General features: G+C 40.4%; 2 protein-coding genes across 4 annotated transcripts; one reads left to right on the plus strand and one right to left on the minus strand.

Moving 5' to 3' along the window:
• The first annotated feature begins 8,303 nt into the window (after nucleotides 1-8,303).
• LOC148868297 (putative RNA-binding protein ARP1) lies at nucleotides 8,304-10,773 on the plus strand. Of its 2 annotated transcripts, none has more exons than XM_088970760.1 (6): nucleotides 8,304-9,020; nucleotides 9,144-9,297; nucleotides 9,421-9,541; nucleotides 9,646-9,688; nucleotides 9,946-10,183; nucleotides 10,394-10,773. In XM_088970760.1, the coding sequence occupies exons 1-6, from the start codon at nucleotides 8,838-8,840 to the stop codon at nucleotides 10,411-10,413; spliced, it is 759 nt and encodes a 252-aa protein (XP_088826886.1). In that variant the 5' UTR covers nucleotides 8,304-8,837; the 3' UTR covers nucleotides 10,414-10,773. The 2 variants fall into 2 exon arrangements, with proteins under 2 accessions (XP_088826886.1, XP_088826885.1); XM_088970759.1 differs by having other exon boundaries at nucleotides 10,414-10,773.
• Nucleotides 10,774-12,067: 1,294 nt separating this feature from the next.
• On the minus strand, nucleotides 12,068-16,272 carry LOC148868298 (uncharacterized). Of its 2 annotated transcripts, XM_088967357.1 has the most exons (6): nucleotides 15,952-16,202; nucleotides 15,396-15,464; nucleotides 15,052-15,303; nucleotides 13,392-13,535; nucleotides 12,612-13,298; nucleotides 12,068-12,529 (listed from the first exon to the last, which is right to left on the minus strand). In XM_088967357.1, the coding sequence occupies exons 1-6, from the start codon at nucleotides 16,057-16,059 to the stop codon at nucleotides 12,287-12,289; spliced, it is 1,503 nt and encodes a 500-aa protein (XP_088823483.1). In that variant the 5' UTR covers nucleotides 16,060-16,202; the 3' UTR covers nucleotides 12,068-12,286. The 2 variants fall into 2 exon arrangements, with proteins under 2 accessions (XP_088823483.1, XP_088823484.1); XM_088967358.1 differs by lacking the exon at nucleotides 15,396-15,464 and having other exon boundaries at nucleotides 15,952-16,272.
• Between the last annotated feature and the right edge of the window lie 3,455 nt (nucleotides 16,273-19,727).

Below are 19,727 nucleotides of genomic sequence, written 5' to 3' on the forward strand. Positions count from 1 at the left end.
ATGCTGGTTCTAATTCTGTGTTAGTGTCCCGATTAATAATTGGGTTGGGACCAATATTTTCTGTTCCGAATCGATTAAGACCCTTACTGATTATATTGTTAATAATATATGAAACTTTTTTAATTCTCTCGCAACTCATACATTATATAACATAAAATTAGTTAAAAAACACTTGCTGACACCTCCCCTAAAGTTTTGGTTCTTGCTGAAACCTTTTCTAAAGTTTAGTAATTGCAATAATCTTTCCTGAACTTTTTAACATATTTTTCAAATTTGCCTTTGGTATCAATCAACCACTCAGGATTAAAGATACAACTTAAAGTTCTCTTTGCTTTTGTTGTTTATAAAGTTTGTAAACAACAAACTTTGTATGCTTTTTTTAAAAAAAGATTTTATTAAAAGGAGGATTTGCAATTGTATCAAAAAATTCAGAGCAGGAGATTGCAATTATTAAAACTTAAGGAAAACTTTTCATAATGGTCAAAAACTTCAGAAGAGATTCTAACAATTTACCCTTACCCAAATGAAGTATAAAGTTATTTTTAGTTATAGATGTCAGGTATAGTCGATTTAATTGTATTAGACTCAATTCCCGCAATTAATAATTGGTTTTATTCAGGGTCTATCTTTTAGAGCCGATTAATCAGTTTGAAATTGATACGCCCTGTCCTGAACTAGAGCAGACCAATTTACAACTCTGTCGAGAATTGTGTCTGAACTGCATGGACCCATCATCATGAAGGGTTAGGAATAGATTAGAACTATAACTTTACAATCGATTTAATTGGATAAGACCCAATTATCTAGATTAATTGGTTTGGTTCAGGGTCCATATTTTAGAGCCGATTATTAATCAGTTTGGGATTGAGTGATTGACACACCCTATGCTGGACTACATCCTATTCGTCGACAAATCTGACCATATTTGTGTCTTAAATGCGAGTCCGGATCTCTTGCACATTCGTCCATGCATATGTTTTTATACATCAAATTAGAGGGTGTTAAGGGTGTCAATGAACCGGTTTTGGATTAGACCCCATCCAGTCCAAAATTAATTTGGATGGATTGAATGGACCAATAAGACATATTGGATTAGACCAATCTGGTCCAAAATATTTATTAGATTGGATTGGACTGGACCTGATTCACCCATAACAAATTTGTATTGGATTGGGTTGGATTAAGTCAATAACTGGTCCATTAATATAAGATAAGAATATATGTGTCAATGGACCTAGGTTGAAACCAATGTAAATCAAAATGAATTTGAACAGATTGGATGGTTCAGACATTGAATTAGACCGGACCAAATTGGTCGAAAACATTCATTAGATTGGATTGGACATGGTCCATTTATAATAGACTCACATTGGATTGGATTAGATTGGACCAAATCCAATCCAATTGACACCCCTCGAGGGTGCCATGTCAGTACCCTCTTGTGCGTGAATTTCACATGTGTGAGTGGGATTAACATCCTCCACTCCTATCCCATTTTTAATATATTGAAATTTATACTAAATTTTAAAACAAATAAAAAACAGGGGTTAAGGGTTTCTTCTTCCTCTTTGTCAAATAAAAAGGGTAAAATACAAACCCTCCCTTGAAGTTTTTGACAATCATAAAAATCTCCCCTATAGTTTAACTTTAACAAATACATTCCCTAAACTTTTGAAAAAATCAACAGAAACCTCTCTTCTGTCACTAATTCAAACGGAAAATGCTAGACCAATACATCAGTTTTTTTTTCAAATACCCATTCTACCCTCTTGTCAATCTCTTTCTCTTATAATCTCCTATTATTGAACTCCATTAACTAGGAACCTTGTTTAAAACTCCATGACCCAAGAAGAGAGGAACACCGGAAGAATATTTATCACTTTCTCCTCTTTCAATCTCCGGTTCTTAAAACTCCATCGACTCGAGAAAAGGTAGCAACAATCGTTGCTCTTTTAGCCCTGAAACTTACTCCAATCAAGAAGGGAAACAACATTTGACCACCAAAGATTGTCTGGTGAAGAAGTGAGGCAACGTATATGGTTTATGCATAGGAAACACAGAAAAAATTTGGACTTTTGCTATAGATTAGAAGGTGAACTGTTGCAAGTGATTGTTCTTCACCCGAAGGTTGGCTGAGAAGTGTGTTAATCAACTTAAAAGCCGCCTAATCTTTTAATCACATCTTGGATTTACGATATTGGTTTTCTAGCGGAAATGCCAAAATGATGAATTCTTGGGTTTGATTGTATATCAGAAATAAAACTAATTGTTACATTGTTCAACTTTTCCCCTTGTTTTGCTTTTGGGTTTTATGTATTTATGGACACTTCTGAATGCGTCTTTTTTTCTCATTTTGGGTCATACGAAATGTCACTTATTGAATCTCTGATTTGGTTTTTGTGGGCTTCAAAGAATTTGTGATTTTATTATTTTTGTGTGTTTGGATTCGATGAAGCATAACTTTGTTTGGTCCCCAATTTCTTATCGGTTGGCTGCAGGTTATTCAACTTACAAGCCACCAATGATGTTAGTAATACCTTCAAAAAGAAAACGTCAACAAATTACAACGCATAAGAGGAATTGATTTCTTGTCCTTGAGAGCCTTGGTTATTTTTCCATGCGGCATTGGTGAGATGTGAAATGCAAACGAAAAAAAAAAAGCTCTGGTGAGAAATTGCTCAAGGGGGGAACTAGTTATTGCAGGTAATGAAGAACAGTGGCTGGTGAAGAACGGTTTCCAAAAAATGGGAAATATTCTTAGGTGAATTGAATATTTTGAATGATGGTGCCATGCAAGTGTTTAGTGGTGTTAGGGTTTAAACTCTATTCTTTTGCTCTCAAAAAAGGCTCATAAAATCACAGGAGTGATGCTAATCGAATGAGAGTAGTTTTAGAATTTTAATATATTTTCAATGATGCCTCGACAATTAGTCAGGGGTAATTTTGATGTTTTCCGTTTGGATTAATGACAGAAGGGAGGTTTCTGTTGATTTTTCAAAAGTTTAGGGGAGATATTTATTAAAGTTAAATTACAGTTGAGGTTTTTGTGATTGTCATAAACTTACTTTAGAGGAGGTTTTTGTGTTTTACCCAAAAAAAGGGCCAGGATCTGAATATTAGCTAGCAGAAAAACAATGAATAAGATTTCTGACTTATGAAATTCCTTGACCAACTGCAGAACCACCGGATCCTCAATCTACCGTACAACAATTTCTTTGGTTCAATTTTGGCTTCCATAGCGAATCTTCCCAAACTGGAACTTCTGGGTCTAGGAGGTAATAAATTGACAAGAAGCATTCCCGACTCACTTTGGATATCACAAAATCGCTTCCTTCATTTCAACCTTTCACAGAAACAACTTTCTGATAAGATTCCCAAATCGCTAAGCCATTTCAATGCAGAAGCAATCTATCTTAATTAGTAAGAACAAGTTTACAGGAGATGCGTCGGTATTGTTCAAAAGAAATGGAACATTGTTGCGACCGGACTTGTCATGGAATGAGTTTGACTTTAGTCTTTCCAGGGTGAAGCTAGTCAAGAGCCTAGAATATTTGGACTTATCCCATAACAGGATCAGAGGGAGTATCCCCAAGAAGGTCATGAGATTGAATTTTTATTGGCTAAACGTGAGCTATAATCGGCCATATAAAGAGATTCCATTTGGTAGGAAGGTGCAGGAGTTCAGTGCCGACTCTTTCTTTCATTACCATTGTCTGTATGGTCAGCCACTCCCCAAGTACTAGTAGCTTAGTCGGCTCATCGTGGATGACGAAAGTAATGGACTCTGTTCATTGAGAGCAAACCCATTTTTATTTGATAAAGAGGAAGAAGAAATCTTAACCCCTGTTTTTTTATTCGTTTTATTAAAAATGGGATAAGAGGAATGGAAGACATTTGAAACATATGCTAATCCCACTTACACATGTAAGATTCAGGCATGGGAGGATGTTGAGATGACACCTTCTGATTGATGTACAGGAAGATATGAAGAGATCTGGACTCCTTAAATGCATGATTCCAATGTCCCATAGAAATTGTTCAAAGGCTGGGTTGGGCTGGATTATACTGCTTATCCATAGAAAATGTCCAAGCCTAAGAAGTTCAATTTCAAGCCCGAAAGCTCGATGTGGATAAGAAGTAATCATTACTAATTATCGGGCCAGGCTCTGGCTCATGTTAGGCTAATTTAAGAAGTCCAAGACTTTGACCCACAAAATAATCGGGGCCGATACTACCTACATGCATCAGAAATAGACTGGGCCGGACAATCCGCCCCATGAACAGGTCTATACGCGTAGCTAGAATATATTGAAAGTTGTTGCATACTAATCATCGAAAAAAGTTTTGAGTTGCATATATTGAAAGTTGTTTATTTATTATGAAAAAATTATCTTACAAAAGCAAGGTAATGCCCATCATAGCAGAAAGTTATGATACATAAAAACTAAAATCAAATCAAATAGACCCTCATTTCCTGATCAGGTAACGGATTCAGATCATGGCCTAGATTTGTTCATATTGAACCGTGATCGGTGTTGGGTGTTGTATACTGATAAAGACTACCCACATGCATCAGAACATGCTCTAGCCCGATAAGGAATAGACTTGGCCGGGCAACCCGGCCCATGAAGAGGTCTATACGCCTAGCTAGAACATAAGAAACATTACCACAGCTTCTAAGTTGTTGCATACTAATCATCGAAAATATTTTTGAGTTGCATATATTGAAAGTTGTTTATTTATTATGAAAGGTAGTTTCGATGTTGAGTTGACGAGTTCGTCGGATCAACTTGCAAAAAGATAGTATTACAGTATCCTGGCTGTTTTATCCGGGGTGGGTACTTTAATGCTTAAGTCGGTGAATTCGAGATTTTAGAGAGAGCAAAAGAGCGAAAGAGTTGCAAGAATTAAATTGCACATACCACTTGAAGCAGGAAATGAGGTTTTTATATAGGTATTGTTTGACGTGAGTTCCACTCATTATGTTCGAGATCTCTGGGAAGACGTGGCTGACTGGTCCAAAGTCCTCAGAGAGTGCCTTCATTCAGAACATTCAATATGGGAGCTGACTTCCGGAGGACCTGGGAATGGTGGGACACTTGCGGGGGAAGTTGGCGAACATGTCTCGCAGGGAGGTCGCTCCTCACGCCAAGGTCCCTTGGATCGGTACTGATAGGTACCATAGGTTGACAAGTCTTCAAGAGGTTGCTTCTGACGCCAAAGTCCTTTGGATTGGTAATGATGAAGTACTATAGGTCGGCCTTGAATGAAGTGTTGCTAGTCACTCTAATGAGTAACTGAAGTGCCCTGAACGGATTTTGGAGTGCATCTCTTTGACTTAGCCAGATACGCATCTATCCACATGGTATTGAGGTGTCAAGCAGTCACGACAAATGCCACATGTCACCAGGTGAGCGGAGGGCCAAATCACCCCTCATCACATCCCACGCCCCTAACCGGTTCGTCCCATACATTGGGTTTGACCCGGTCAACATACACGACCCGGTGCAGCCTCACTGTCTCTGTAGCTGTGTCTCGTGTACTGAAGTTTGCAACATCACGTTACACCGAAAGGATCAGCAGTCATTCCAGTGTAGTGAGTCCCAGCCGAAATATTGGGCGAAGACAGCGGCTGATATGGTATAGGGGAGGGACCACCAGGTCCACCGTCCACCACCGTATATTTATTTTCTTTTACACATCATGAGCGGGCACACGTCACACCCGCAGCACGTGAGATACACGTGTATTTCAATGGGACCAGCTCTCTAGTTGCAGTGTTGCACACGTGCAGGTGAAGAGGGATGAGCAGTGCAGACTGGTGACTGCAGTGCAGAGGGGGCTTGCCACAGAGACTTGAAAGGGAAGGGATCATCATATGATATCATCACCTCCTTCCCTCCCTCTCTCCAGAAGAAGCACGGTGGTTAGATAGGTTGGCTTTAGATTTACTAATATCGCACAATCTGATCGCTGCTGCCTCAAAAGCTACGCCCATGCCAAAGCCAAACAACGATTTGGAAGAAGGAATCCTCAAGCCTCGCACGATATGTTTCGATTCCACGACGTGGCCATCATTTCGTGTCGGCACGGGCTTCGCCAACTCACCCCAAAACAGACTCCCCCATTCGAGTTGGGAAGGGAACTAGGGAAGGGCTCAAGGGCTCAAGGGCTCAATCAATAGAGATAAAGAGGACATAGAGGACTTAAGCGTCAATACATCGTTTTAATAATGAAAAGAAAAAGAAAGGGATTGCTTTTAGAAACTCTCCGATGGCCGTTACCACTATCGCCTTTCAGTCTCAAGTCTCATCGGTTTGGCTTTGGCCCCTCTCTTCGTCATAAATCGTACTTTGTTTTGCCCTTCCACACTCCGATGCGCTCTCTCTCTCTCTCTCTCTCTCTCAACAACATTATTAGCTGCAACTGTCTTCTGTCTCCTTGGCCAACTCACAACCAGTTCAATTCCAGCTCACACCATCACCCCCACATTCTCCTCCGGGGGGGGGGTCCTATTTGCTGGTCAAACTGAAGCCTTCACCTTCATTTCCAAAGACCAGAATACCCTTCTGCCATACAGCTGGCCACGTTGCCACCCACTTAATGCAGAGAAAGACAGACTTGAAACGTCACGTGGCCAATGTTGGTTTGAACCCCATGCCAAGTGCCCCGCACTGCAGAGAGCATCTCCTCTGAATCAATACCAACCGTGCTCCATGCTCTCCTCTTCCTTTTTATTCTCTCCTTTGTCTCTCCGCGTCTTGGGCTGGCATTCATCAATACCGCCCGTTTCCCCTTCTCAAATTGCCGTCACCAAACGACCAGTCAATGCAGTTCAATGACCAGTACGCCAAACACTCCCTCCGTTAAAACTACACAACTGGTTAAATTTTCTTGTTCTGTCTAGATTCAATCCAAACCGTCAGATATCAGTAGATTCACGTGCTCGCCTCGCTGTGTTATCCCCTCTTGCCTAGCTCCCACGGGTATTATACACAGAATATTTTCCTTGATATTCCTTTCCCGTAGTATTTAACTATTGATTTATGTATTTTTCTTTTCTACAAGGCTTCAATTGAATGAAAAATCAGCCGTTGGATCCAAATGCACCTCCTCATACTTCTTCCATTCCATGGGGATAATTGGGAAGAATTAAAAAGAAAAAGAAGTCAGAAGTTCAAACCGTCCAGCTTCAGCCTTCATCTTTGTGTGACTTTCGAACATAAAGAAACTGACTCATATTATTGCTATTATGAGAATATTGACTGATATCCTCACTAACATCAGGCAGACATTTCGTTCCGTAGTTCTCTCATCTCTTGCATGGGGTCCACCGAAATATCCCTAAAATCAAACTAATCTGATTATAGAATTTCTTGCGAAATTCAAGGTCATTCGATTGTCTTTAAATTCCTGAGGTCATGGTAGATTGCACCTCATCCACACCGTTGGATCTTCTTCAATCACGCCTGGAATCGCGGAATTAATATATAGTACAACATGAAATTTTATTTCTGCGATGAGTCATTGCCATTTGGTCGTCCATTCGGAATTCGGGACGACCTCTTAAATCCAGAAGACAAGTTGGAAGCATGCTTAATGAAAACAATCTCAACCATTAATTTCAGTCCTAATTCCAAAAGTTTAGTTCCCCTGGTTAAAAAGCCCACAGGAAAAACAAGCCCAACAATTATTATGATTGCCCAATTTCGGTGAAAATACACAAGCAAAGCAGAATTACTCCCTCGAACAGTTCAAGGGGACCCACCAATTGAACTGTCTATACCACTGATCAGTGGGACCACGTGATGCCGCAAGGAGTAGGTCGTATCGAGGTTGTTGTAGTCGGTTGGACTACGTAGGTCCCTTTCCTTCTATTATCATGACCGTTTCGTCTGCCTCCGAAGGGGAATCTCGAATTCCCGCAATTGGTAATCTGTTAAGAGTCCACTTCGGTACGACATACATATTCCTTACTATCTCCACCGTTCATCTGTAATTGAGATTCGTTCTATCAAGATCTCAAGAGCATCCAACGGTAAGGAATACCTTCAAAGACCGGCTTTATCGTTTTGTGCGAGCTAAGTAAGACTGGGCTGTGGGCTCTGGGCTGCACGTAAGTCGTCGGGTACGATAAATCCGTTATGGTTGCACCACATTAAGCTGTCTTTTTGAAACGACACATATATAAGTCGTAATCACCAAGTGATCCTTCGTGTCGTAATCATCTTATATTCCTAATATATAAGGTTCTGTGGAGGTAATAATTCTCAAGCGATTATTAATCTACTTTAATACAATTTAATAACGTTAAAACATGGGACCTAAGTGGCATTACACGCTGCGTCCTATCCCTGCATTTGAACCGTTTAATTGGCCCATCTTGTACTGGGAGTGGTGGATAGATAGCTAACGGCTTAATGCACAAATAGCAGTGGAATTGTGGGAAAAAAAAAAAAGAGTTGAAAAGGACTCCAGACCACGTTGATGGACAAGCCAAGTCTATCTGTCTGCCTGTCTGTCTCTGTTTTTCTTGCTTATTTTATTTCCAGTCCAAGCTGTAACACTTTTTTGCGGCCTCTCTCCTTATATTCCTTGGTTGCCCAAGCCCAACGGATTCCATATTTCCAGTTCCATCTTCTCTCTGCTTCTCTGTAGTCTCTCGTCTGTACTGGGGTGGGGTTTTCAGAGTTGTTTAAAGCTTCTGTTCTCGAAGACCACATGGGGTTGGGTAGAAAATTTCACGCCTGAAAGAGAAAGAGAGGAGTTGAGTTGGTAACCGTGTTCGAACTTTCAAGTTCACCAGAGAAAAGAGGGGGAGATATCGATCGGCGGAAATGACGATGAGTAACAATGTCGGGCAGTTCGGAGACACGACGCTGACCAAGGTTTTCGTTGGGGGGTTAGCATGGGAGACGCAGAAGGAAGCCATGAGAGAGCACTTTGAGAAGTATGGTGAGATCCTGGAGGCAGTCATCATTTCTGACAAGGTCACCGGGAGATCCAAGGGATACGGATTTGTAAGTGTCCGACACCAACACCGGCGTCATAAGTAGTGTTGTGTATAGGATCTACCAGTTTGGCGTTTCATACATACGCTGCTGCTGCTGGGCTAATCTACGCGGGGGGTTGGTTTTTTGTAGGTGACGTTTAAGGACGCGGAAGCGGCGAAGAAGGCATGCGAGGACCCCACACCGGTGATCAACGGCCGCCGAGCAAACTGCAACCTGGCTTCCCTCGGGGCTCGCCGTGCGAAGTCATCGCCATCTCCGTCGCCCTCAACAACACCTCAACAAGGTAGGTACCTTAATAAGAGAAGACTGATGAGAGAGAGCCACTGCCATATCCATCATGGAGTTGGCTATTTTCTTTCTTTTTCCCGTAAATTCTATAAACAAAGGTTTGGTTTTGATCATCAAGGATCTAGTGTTGGACCGAGGTCCACGTCATCGGCACCACCGAATCAGGTACAGTGGTACTACCCGACGGGGACACCGGCATTGCCTTACCAGCACCACCATCACGCGGTTCCTTTCTACGGGTATGCATGCATTTCTTCTTTTCATCTTCTCACGATGCTTCTTCGATGTCCGATTTACAAATAGAAAGATAAGTCCGCCTTACACGATATAAATATCCTTTCAGGTATTCTCCGACCTACATTGCCGCTGATTACGGTTACAACCCTGTAAGTAAACTTCACTTCACGATACAACAAAATCAATATGATCAGATCTAGCGCTATGTATCGATCCTGTGGCTACATCCAAGCCTTTGGTTGAACCTTTGATCATCATAACGGATGGTTCCGATGGGACCCATTGGCCATTGCATTGATAAATGATACCGAATCAAACAATTTATGAATGCTGGTTTGGTTGATTGGCTGCTAAAACTTAATAAAGAATGTATTATTGACTTATTGTGATGGGGGATGATGCATAGAAACTGAGCTACAGCGGTGGGTCCTACATGAATGGGCACTACACGCAGATGTACCCGGCGGGACAAGGGATGATGAACGCAAACACAATGATGCCTGTGTATCCATTCTATCATTACCATCAATCGCAGACGATGGGAATTCCTGCTCATCACATGTTCCCACCGACAGCAGCGGCGGGGCCCATGGCCACCGTCCCAGCTATCATCTCCAAGCCCACTGCGATGGTTCCTAACACAGGTACAATGTTAACACACTGAATCAGAGTATCGGATTTTAGAATTAGAGAGTCTGGTCCGAGAACTGAGGGAAGCAGAAGATAAACTTACTTTGAGATGCAGATCTGGGCAACTTTGAGATGCTTATGTTTAAGTTTATTTAATTTATTGATTTTTTTTGGTGTGGGTTGGTTGGGTATTTTCAATATTGTAAACTGATATAGACAAACAGTTTGTTTGGCTGTGGAATAGGTACCCGGACGCAGGTGAAAATTTTTGAGGAGGCTAAGAGTTCCTGAAAGTGTGAAATAACTACTGTTGAAGGGAGACATGCAACTATATTATCTAATCTCTGAGATTCCTATATTCATTTTTCTTTTTCCTTTTAGCCCTTTTTTTTTTAATTTTATGTAGTTGTCAATTAGGGTTTCATAAGATTCATTCATTCTCTCTAACATGCATCTCAGCTTGAGATGCTACCCCCTAAAAAATAGTTATGGAAGTCATGCCTGTTTACCCATGTATTTTTTATGGTAAGCTTAGTGGCTTCATTCAATTTGCTGCAAAGACACCGTTTATCTATATTGAATAACCACCTCTCTTTCTCTCTGACATGTACACATATACACATACGTACTTGCAATGAAGTGAATCAAGTAATTATCCAACAAATTATATGAAATTGCCATGCGCAATGATAACTTATGACTAGGGGTGCAAGTGGGGCGGGCTGGGTTGGATTTATGTTCAACCCAGGCCCAGTTTTGGGCTTAAGACTCGAGCCCAAGATCAAGTTTGATCTTTTCAATCCAAGCCCAGCCCGTATTGTAATTTGATGAACATGTTGGGCTCAGGTTAGTAGATGAATTCACTCTAAAAATATGTATAATATATGATATATTTATTTATATAAATATGCATGTATATAGTCGGGCTAAGCTCATATTGGGATGACCTAAGAGCTAGGTTTAAGTCTAACAAAAAAGAATTAAAAAAGTCCAAAGTCTTGGGCCCAAACCCAGCCCGAGGACCAAATATTCATTTTGTGTAAAATTTTGGATTGGGTCGGTCTGGTCTCAGGTTGAGCCCACACAAGTTCCACTCGTACTTATGACCGGTGACAGATTTAAAAAAACAAATCCCTTGAAGCCACATGTAAAATTTGGACCTAGACCCAACCCTAAATATTGGGCATTTGGAGCTGATGTTCGATCCCGTTATATTAATTCTTACACCAGCCTGTTTCAGTTTTCCTTTTATCATGAAACCTGTAGTCACTCCCCCGCTATATTAATTCTTACACCAGCCGTGCATCGCATGGAGCTCTTCCAGTGTTAAAAAAAAAATAATAATAATAAAGAACCTAAAACTTATAACTACAATATGGCCCAAGGGCTATGTAATGTGGTTTTACTATCCACAGCCTTTTTCAAGAGGAATGAAAGTAAACTCCAGAAATTGCAAGTAGTGGGTCGATTCTCTTGAAAATCTGGGAGAAGGGTATTTAGGACGCTTGGATAATTTAGGGTCTGACTTGTCAGTCAAGCCAACTATTTTGACCTGCCACGTGGCATTCATTTGGTCATCATAGGTGGAGACGTGCCTAGGCTTTACATTAACGATTTTAGCACTCACTAGGAGTAACAGCAAAGCCTCCAAATTAGAGTCTGAAACAGTGAAACTCAATGAAAAACACTCATTGTTGATGGGAATGAATCCATCGCAATTTTTTTTTTTTCGGTACTAAACCAATGAACCATACAGTTTGACAACCACGGCATCCCAAATTCCCTCAATTCAAGGTATTGACATCACCAGGCATTCACTTTAACCTGCAGAAAATGGCATCATATGAATGCGTAGATAAATTACTGAAACAGAGCGAGGACAATGCCAATACTCCACGTTTGAGTGTGCCCAAGATTCTATTGTCGTTAACTTGGTATTCCTTACAGTGGGTTTAATAATGAGTTTCTCCACCAATTCAGGAAACTTGTAAAGGAGTAGACACCAAATTTGGACTTCATGGAATAACTTACATCCATTTTATTTGCAAACAAGGGTAGATTTGACTAGATAAAAAAATGGCTTGCTAGTTGCTAACAGACTATATATACATGATACGTTAGCTAATATTGCATTCTCTATTATTCAAACCTTCTTCAGAAGAAGAATCACCATCTGACAATCCAAAAATATATGTTTCTCCTTCATCTTCTCCATCACTGTCTTGATCAGCCCTGGTGTATCTCCTTTCAATATAAGCCAATGTCTGCCTTCTCTGCAGCCTCAATACATGCACGATAACATCAGGGTTAAGTGTGATCCGTGAACGATCCTCCCTGCCCTGCCTGTTAGCCTCCATTATCTGTCAAAAGAAGGCCAAGGATAATAAATACCTAAAAGAAGGAAATATTGGTATATTTTTTGAAGCTGAATTCACCAAGTACCTCCTCTGCATTGTCAGGCAGTGGAATGGGATCATTAGCCAGAGGAGCCCAGAGCTTGATATTTTTTTCTATCCCGCTAGTGGCAAAAACAGGGAAGTGAGGGTGGGGCTCAAGCTGGTTTACTACATGCCTATTGCCCACCATTAGACGCAAGAGTTGACCACCCTTTTTCTTCCATATGAATATATGACCACAATCTGACCCACTCAAAACATACTCATCACTGGGTCCAAAGAAGCTTACTCCTTTAACTGTTTGCGAATTCCTATGCCCTATATACACTTGTGGTTGCTCCTGTTTCTGTAAACTCTCAGCTGGAACAGACGGAGGGTCAGGACCTATGCCCATGTTCTTTTGAAATAGGTAGACAAGTTCATCGTTGTAAGAGACAAGCAGCTCACTCTTCTTAGAGTATGCCAACCCGGTGATGTGAACACCATTGTAGCCAATCAGATGATGGGGACAGAAGGTATTTACTGGTCTGTCTGAATTACTTGACGCATCCCATTGGTAGTTCCTGATGTCATAAACACGTGCATATTCATCAGAACCACCAATGGAAAAATAATTTGGGTTTCTTGGGTCAATCACAATGGAATTCAATTCTATTTTTGTGTGGGGTGTTTTGTTTCCAGTGAAGGAAGAGCACCAGAAAAGCTTGGTAGCAGAGTGGCTTCTCAGATCAAACTGCAAAAATAAAGTTAGGGCTCCATAAATCTAATGACAAGAACGGGACCGTTTTCATGAAATAACTAGGATTTGACAGTGAATCTGACATACATGCTGGATGAAACCATCCTCGCCACAACTGTAAAATATGTGGGGACTTCCTGGCTCTATAGCAAGCTTGTATACACGACCTTGGTGCTTTCCCAACCTTTTTGTATCAACCCATCCATCCTCCAAGATCTGACCAAGCCTGATCTGCAATAAGAGAACATCTAAAATATGTCATTATTTCTCCTTAGCATCTCACAATGGATATGAATATGGATGTGGCACTGAACAAAATAGAATGGCAGAGCATGATTTCATGTATTATAGCTAAGCCCATATAGTTGGTAAAAGGCTTTGGTGATGGTTTCTTTTGTTAGTGGGTTGAACTAGGAAGTGGCTGAAAGCGATTATGAAAACCAGGTTCAAAGTATCTTTCTTTATGTTCTCTTTTTATTTTCTCTTTGTGAGGGAGGGGGTAGATGAAGAGGCTTGTGTCTTATGCAACATAGGTCACTTTTGGGTTTTGTCCTCCTGCAATTTCAAATACTAGGCTAGATTCAATTCTTAAACATCACAAATGCTTAAGATATTTCATCAGCTTACAAAAAAAAGCCACTGTTGGGGGTCTTATCCTCCTGCAACTTCAAATATTAGCCTAGATTGCATCCATGCCCCTGTATCGAAAGGTAGACCTATTATCATTTCTTTAAGATTACAAATGGTCAAGCTATTTCATGAAATATCATTACCCAATGTTGGTCCAGCTATCTGTGGTCTTGGGAGGTAGACTGAGATACAGTCCTAATATTTGGCACTTTCTTGCACAAAGTGGCTTCTCTAAGACTCAAACTGACATTCTCATGCTTGACAGCCCAAGGTTTACCATTAACCCAGAAATGGATTAAGATATTTCATCTAAACCAAAAATAGAGCCACTTGACAAGGTTCTTTTAGTTACTAGATACATTACAACTAGGTTCTTTCAACAATAAAGGCACACACGCACACAAATAAGAGGAATGCTAGACTATGCTAGATAACAATGAGTTTATGCAACTCTTGGCTACCTTGCTCTACAGGTACAGTGGGACCCATGATAAGAAACTACAAGACAAAAACAAAAGTCTTTTCATGTGAAAATAAAACAAGAGTAAAATAGATTCGTTTTCTAATATCCTTCCACAAATAATCTACTAATATGGGGTTTAAATACAAAATCTTAGTAAGCTACAAGTTGATCAAAATTTTGGGGTCCAAGGGCAAGAAAGCCCGACAGAAATAACCGTGATAATGATCGATTGCTGGTATATGATTCCATTAGATTGAGAGGAGTTATTTTAGAAGAAATAACACTGAGCAACCTCAGATTTCTGAGATCGACAGCTAACCAACTAAATTCTTCAATAATCAACAACAGGGATGTTTGGCCTATGTCTTGACCGACTTGTCATCATATTCCAAGTAACACCACCTCAATATTGTTGAAATGCCAAATTAATAAATGATAATTTAAATAGTAGCCTGAACTGCCAAGATTATCGTTCAAAGGAGGGAAACAATGAAAGAAAAGAGAAGAAAAATCCTTGCATCAACATTTACAAAGATGTCAACAGGCTATGAAACATGAAACTGCAGCCAAGTTCACAACCAAGATTCTGAAACAATGAAAGTGCATTTTTGGGGAATCATTTTTGAGAGTGAACGAATGGAAGTATGAATCTACCTGGCCATCACCGGCAGAAGTTACTATTTTTCTATCATCAGTGAATGGCATGATTCTGGTTTGGAATATATTATCTATATGACCAGAAGGATACGAGAACTTTTTAGTTCTAGTTGCCCAATTCCATAATATGACTTCTGTGTCATCAGAACCCGAGACAAGAAAGTCGCCTGTAGAGTTGAACTCTACTGCATTGACACAACCTTCATGACCATCTAGTTTCCCATACAGATCGATCCGTTTTACCAGAACCTGTTGCAGAAAAGAAGATTTAATAAGAACAACCAATAACACTCCGATAACAAGATGAAAAAAAGAACCAACCACATTTAGTAAATTCAGACACTGCTTTTTAGCATGTGGACACTTCTAACTCGTAGGGAGAGGAGGGTGATCATTTCCATGAAGATCATCTGTTATTTAGAATACATAAACATTCAACATTTGTTAATGGGTTGCCAAGAGGATTTTGCTGAACTGGGTCCAGGGTCTTCAAATTTCCAGGCTACAAGTATAAATAATAACTTAATCTAACAAAAATAACAAAAACCAAAGTCTTCTTCTCATCAGATATTATTAAACATAATCAACCTAGTTCATCATAAACCCTAAACAGTAGTGCAAGTTAACCCCAAGAAGCAAAGAAGAAAAATAAGAAAAAAAAGGTAGAATTCCAGAATTATATTCTCGCTATTATACAGAAAAATGTAGTCTATCAACCAAAACTGACTACACATTGGTATTCATAAATAAAGCTTCACAGTAAGTAAATAAACAAAGACACCCCGACCTTAACTTCAATTCCTCCAAACAGAAAGAAAGGAGTCATACAACAAAAGGAAGAAAAAGGAAAAATGAATAAGCAACAGCGAGAGGAGGGAAAACAGTAAGAATCCAGACCTCGGAACCGCCAATCAGTCGTTCGACGCTTCTGGGCTGAGATAGACCCACCTGCCTCCGCCAAAGCTCTGCAAACCCACCTCTAGAGCCCTTCGAAAGGGACTCCATCCTCAGAAGAATTTTCTCAAATATGGAATTCCGCTTATGCGTTGCAGAGCTCAACGATCAAAACATACATGTTTGTCGAGGTACGAGAAGGAATCAGAATTCAGAACTCTAACCGAAAAGAAGAGAGTGGCATTTGACGGGAAGGAGCCAGCAGCAGCAGAAATAAATAGCGACTGGAAAAGGAAAAAGCGGTGTGTTTCCAGCATCATGGACATTAATTTGAGTTCATGATCTAACGACCAAGAAAGAGCGAGATATCAGGACCCACCGTGGGTGGTGGCTGCCAAGTGCCAAGCGCAAGAAAGAGGAAGGACAGATTCTGATCATCATTATTGGGTGTGGGACTGGGAGTCTGGGAGAGCAGCAGTAGATCGTGTGATGTGATGTGATCTGATCCGATGGCCGATCTCCATCCGTTGTTGATCCCCTCCCTCGTGACTCGTGACTCGCGACTCGCGAGTGGTGGCACTCACCATTCACCAAACGAATCGCCAGTCACGTGATTTGAGGTTTTTTTGGGTAAATTACAAAGACCCTCGTATTATCTATTATGGGTCAGTGACAAAGACCCCTTACACTTTTTTTTTTTTTTTTTTTGCGATAAAAACTTGTAAACTTTGGCGGTTAGACAAAGACCCCACTACTTTAACGTTCCGTCAATTAATTTCGAAAAATATTGTCATTTGAGTGTTTAAAATTTTTTGAATGCCCAAATTATCCTTTTATAATTAAATTTACTTCTTTTCTTTTAATTTATGAAATAATCATCTTTACCACTATTTCTTTGAGTAATATGTCGTCCTCGCTGCCTTCTTGGCGTCCCCGAGAAAAGGCAACGCGGGTAGTCTCATGCTCTTGCAGAGCGACGCATGATTGTAAATCATATTCTAGAGGTCACGTGAGAACGTGAGACACTGAGAGTGACTTAGATATTAACCAGAAGAACCAGGTCAAGGCTGCCATGTCGTGTCTCGATCGGCTAAGACAAAGCTAATCACCATTCACAAGTCTATGCAAAGCCGAAAATTTGGGAACCTGTTTCCAGAGCGTCCGATTAATTGAGCCAAACCTTTCGTTTCTCAGGCAGATAACACTTTCAAATGCGGTGGTGAATTCTGTCAATGGAAACGAGGGAGACAAGTAAGTATTCTGGGTCAAATCCAAAAGCAATCTTACAAATGTTGTCAAGGCAAATCTCTGCAGCGATCATTGAGAGATTCCGGCTGTATAACTAAAAATGCAGCATTCGAATCCATGGACGCAGAAACGGAGAGTAATGATCTAGAAGACAAAAGAGAAAGGGACAACGATACCTCCAGCAAGAAAAGAACGACTTGACCTTCCAATTGAAATCTGACAATCCGCCTACATCCAGAATTGAGAAGGGCTTAATGTAATTGCTGCTCCTTCGATGGAACTGGTTCATAACCATAGATAACTACTTGTGTGAACCTGAAAACTGCATTTAATAATTTGACTGCAACTGAAAATAGGCATTCAGATGATCAATAAACACGAAAATAGACATGGATGCTGAACTAAGAAACGAGGTCATGCTAAGTTAGTTCAGTACGTGCTCAACAGCTAGGTCGAGTTGAGTAAAACCAATGATATATATCAAGATGTCCCAAAGCTTCCAAATCAATCCGGTCAATTCCACTCCTGCTATATATGGGCTTGTGGGCACAACCTCATTGAACTTATTCGATTCAGTTTCATAAAGCAGGTTGCAAATTCTTTGGAGACATGCATAAGATCTATGTTGCTTTATTGTAAACGATCCTTTGTGAATAAATACTTAAAGTTTTGTGAAATGAATAAGAAATATATATGAGAGATTCAATAATTGGCGTACAAAGTGGTCCTCTGTTTTGGCTTCATCTTGCAGTGGGCCTGCAATTGAACCAATCAAAGTCCTATGACAGTACATGGTGCTTGCTCTGGTTTTGGTGTCAACAAATACCAGTTGCAAATAGAAGTGGTTCTTGAATTTTCTTCTCTTGTAATGCAAGAGAAAAGAGCTCAATAAATACGGTGCAGCTTAACCCCCTCCACATCTCCCTTAATTTCTTGACTTCAATGATAAACTATTAAGTCTGCTCTGCAATTTGTTTACCTTCTCTGGATTGATGACTTGTATTAATACCAAGATATTAATGTCCCTTGCCATTTCTCAAGTGTCCTTGATTATTGGGTTGATCTTCCATGGAATGGTTGTACCTTGTCTTGATTATGTCTGTTGAGAAGCTTAGATTATTAATTAGCCATTCAATTGGTAAACCGTGTAGGCATTCCATGGCATTGCAGATTTTGGACTAGATAGCCAGACACACACACACACACGCACGTTAGGTACCGTAGTCTTTTTCATGTGCTTCGACTATCTATTCTCTGCAAGACTGCAATCCATTTGCCACTTTCGTCAGACTGTAATCTTCTAATGTGGTTCAGAAATCTCATTTCATTCAGGGCATGAAACCATCCATTGCTACTTTAGTTCTTTTGGTGAAAGTTTTCTAGAAGCTCAACATATGGACCTCACCACGGAACAAATCCTCAACAGAGAGGATAGTAACTCCAGAAGACACATTTTTAAGATGGCTAGTTTTCGTTCATGCGTTGGTTTAAGATCAATTAAGTTCTAAGAGAGAATGTCAATAAAAAGAAAATAGAGAAAGTTTAGTGAAGTATTTTAGTAATTTAACAATTTTCGTCATCTGACTTAACAGTCGAGAGGGTATTTATTGCAAATTAAAGTATAGGAGAGTCTTTGTAATTTTCCCTTTTTCTGAGATGGTGTGGTGTGTCATGTGTGTAGGTCCCATAGGCCCCACAAAGCAATCGGTTCATCAAACTTTATTAACGATAATCCGGTCCCAATGGAATCAACGACCAGGAGTAATGACAAGTTGCGTGGCAAGTCACCACATCTCAACTCAATGCCCACTTTTGCTATGGACACCGAGGCACTCGCCAATAAGTTGGATTCGTGGGTGGAAGAAGAGTTGATAACAATTTTCATTTAGCTTAGTTTGGGAAGAGCACAAATGCATTTGAGACCGGACACAGGGTGCTTCACAATGCATGGTAATGTGCCTGTGAGGCGCCCATGTGTGAAGAGCAGATCCCGTTCCCTTGTACTCTTTACAAAATGAACTTTATTGTTGAGAATTAGGATATTCTCCTCATTCACGGCATCTCACACTGACCTCACATGCATATTTCACCATGTATTGGGAATATCTCCAAGGTTTAAAGTATCGATACATATCGGCCCGTATCGGTTGATATGTATCATGTCGGTGGCTTCCTAATATGCCCCTATAGGGGGTGTATCGGGGTTCTGTCTGATTCAGGGGGTGGAGGAGCCTTAAATAGGCACCCCTGAATTGGTTTTGAAAAAAAATAAAAAAATGTTGAAAACACTATCGGTGTTGCCCGATACGCCTCTATCGACGTATCGATATTTTGAACCTTGTGTATATAATAAGTATGGGAGGTGTTCCCAATGCATGGTAGAGTGGAGGTGGGATCTGCTCCTCATGCAGGGGGCCTCACAGGCATATCCCATCGTGCATTGGGAACATCTCTGGTAAATAATAACACATTAGTATAGGAGGTGTTCCCAATGCACGGTAGGATGTGCCTGTGAGGTCGGGTGAGGTGCT

Source organism: Nelumbo lutea, chromosome 2 (assembly GCF_056320005.1).
Source record: "Nelumbo lutea isolate HS-2025 chromosome 2, American lotus-T2T, whole genome shotgun sequence".
Classification (NCBI taxonomy): Eukaryota; Viridiplantae; Streptophyta; class Magnoliopsida; order Proteales; family Nelumbonaceae; genus Nelumbo; species Nelumbo lutea.

Bases quoted from the DNA above. Each gene is read 5' to 3' on its own strand.
- LOC148868298 (XM_088967357.1), bottom strand. From the start codon at position 16,059: ATGGAGTCCCTTTCGAAGGGCTCTAGAGGTGGGTTTGCAGAGCTTTGG. The intron at 15,465-15,951 runs GTCTGGATTCTT...TCTAAATAACAG, and splicing joins GACTGATTGGCGGTTCCGAG to ATGATCTTCATGGAAATGAT. The intron at 13,299-13,391 runs GTATGTCAGATT...TTATTTTTGCAG, and splicing joins AGGATGGTTTCATCCAGCAT to TTTGATCTGAGAAGCCACTC.
- LOC148868297 (XM_088970759.1), top strand. From the start codon at position 8,838: ATGACGATGAGTAACAATGTCGGGCAGTTCGGAGACACGACGCTGACC. The intron at 9,542-9,645 runs GTATGCATGCAT...ATATCCTTTCAG, and splicing joins CACGCGGTTCCTTTCTACGG to GTATTCTCCGACCTACATTG. The intron at 10,184-10,413 runs GTACAATGTTAA...GCTGTGGAATAG, and splicing joins TGCGATGGTTCCTAACACAG to GTACCCGGACGCAGGTGAAA.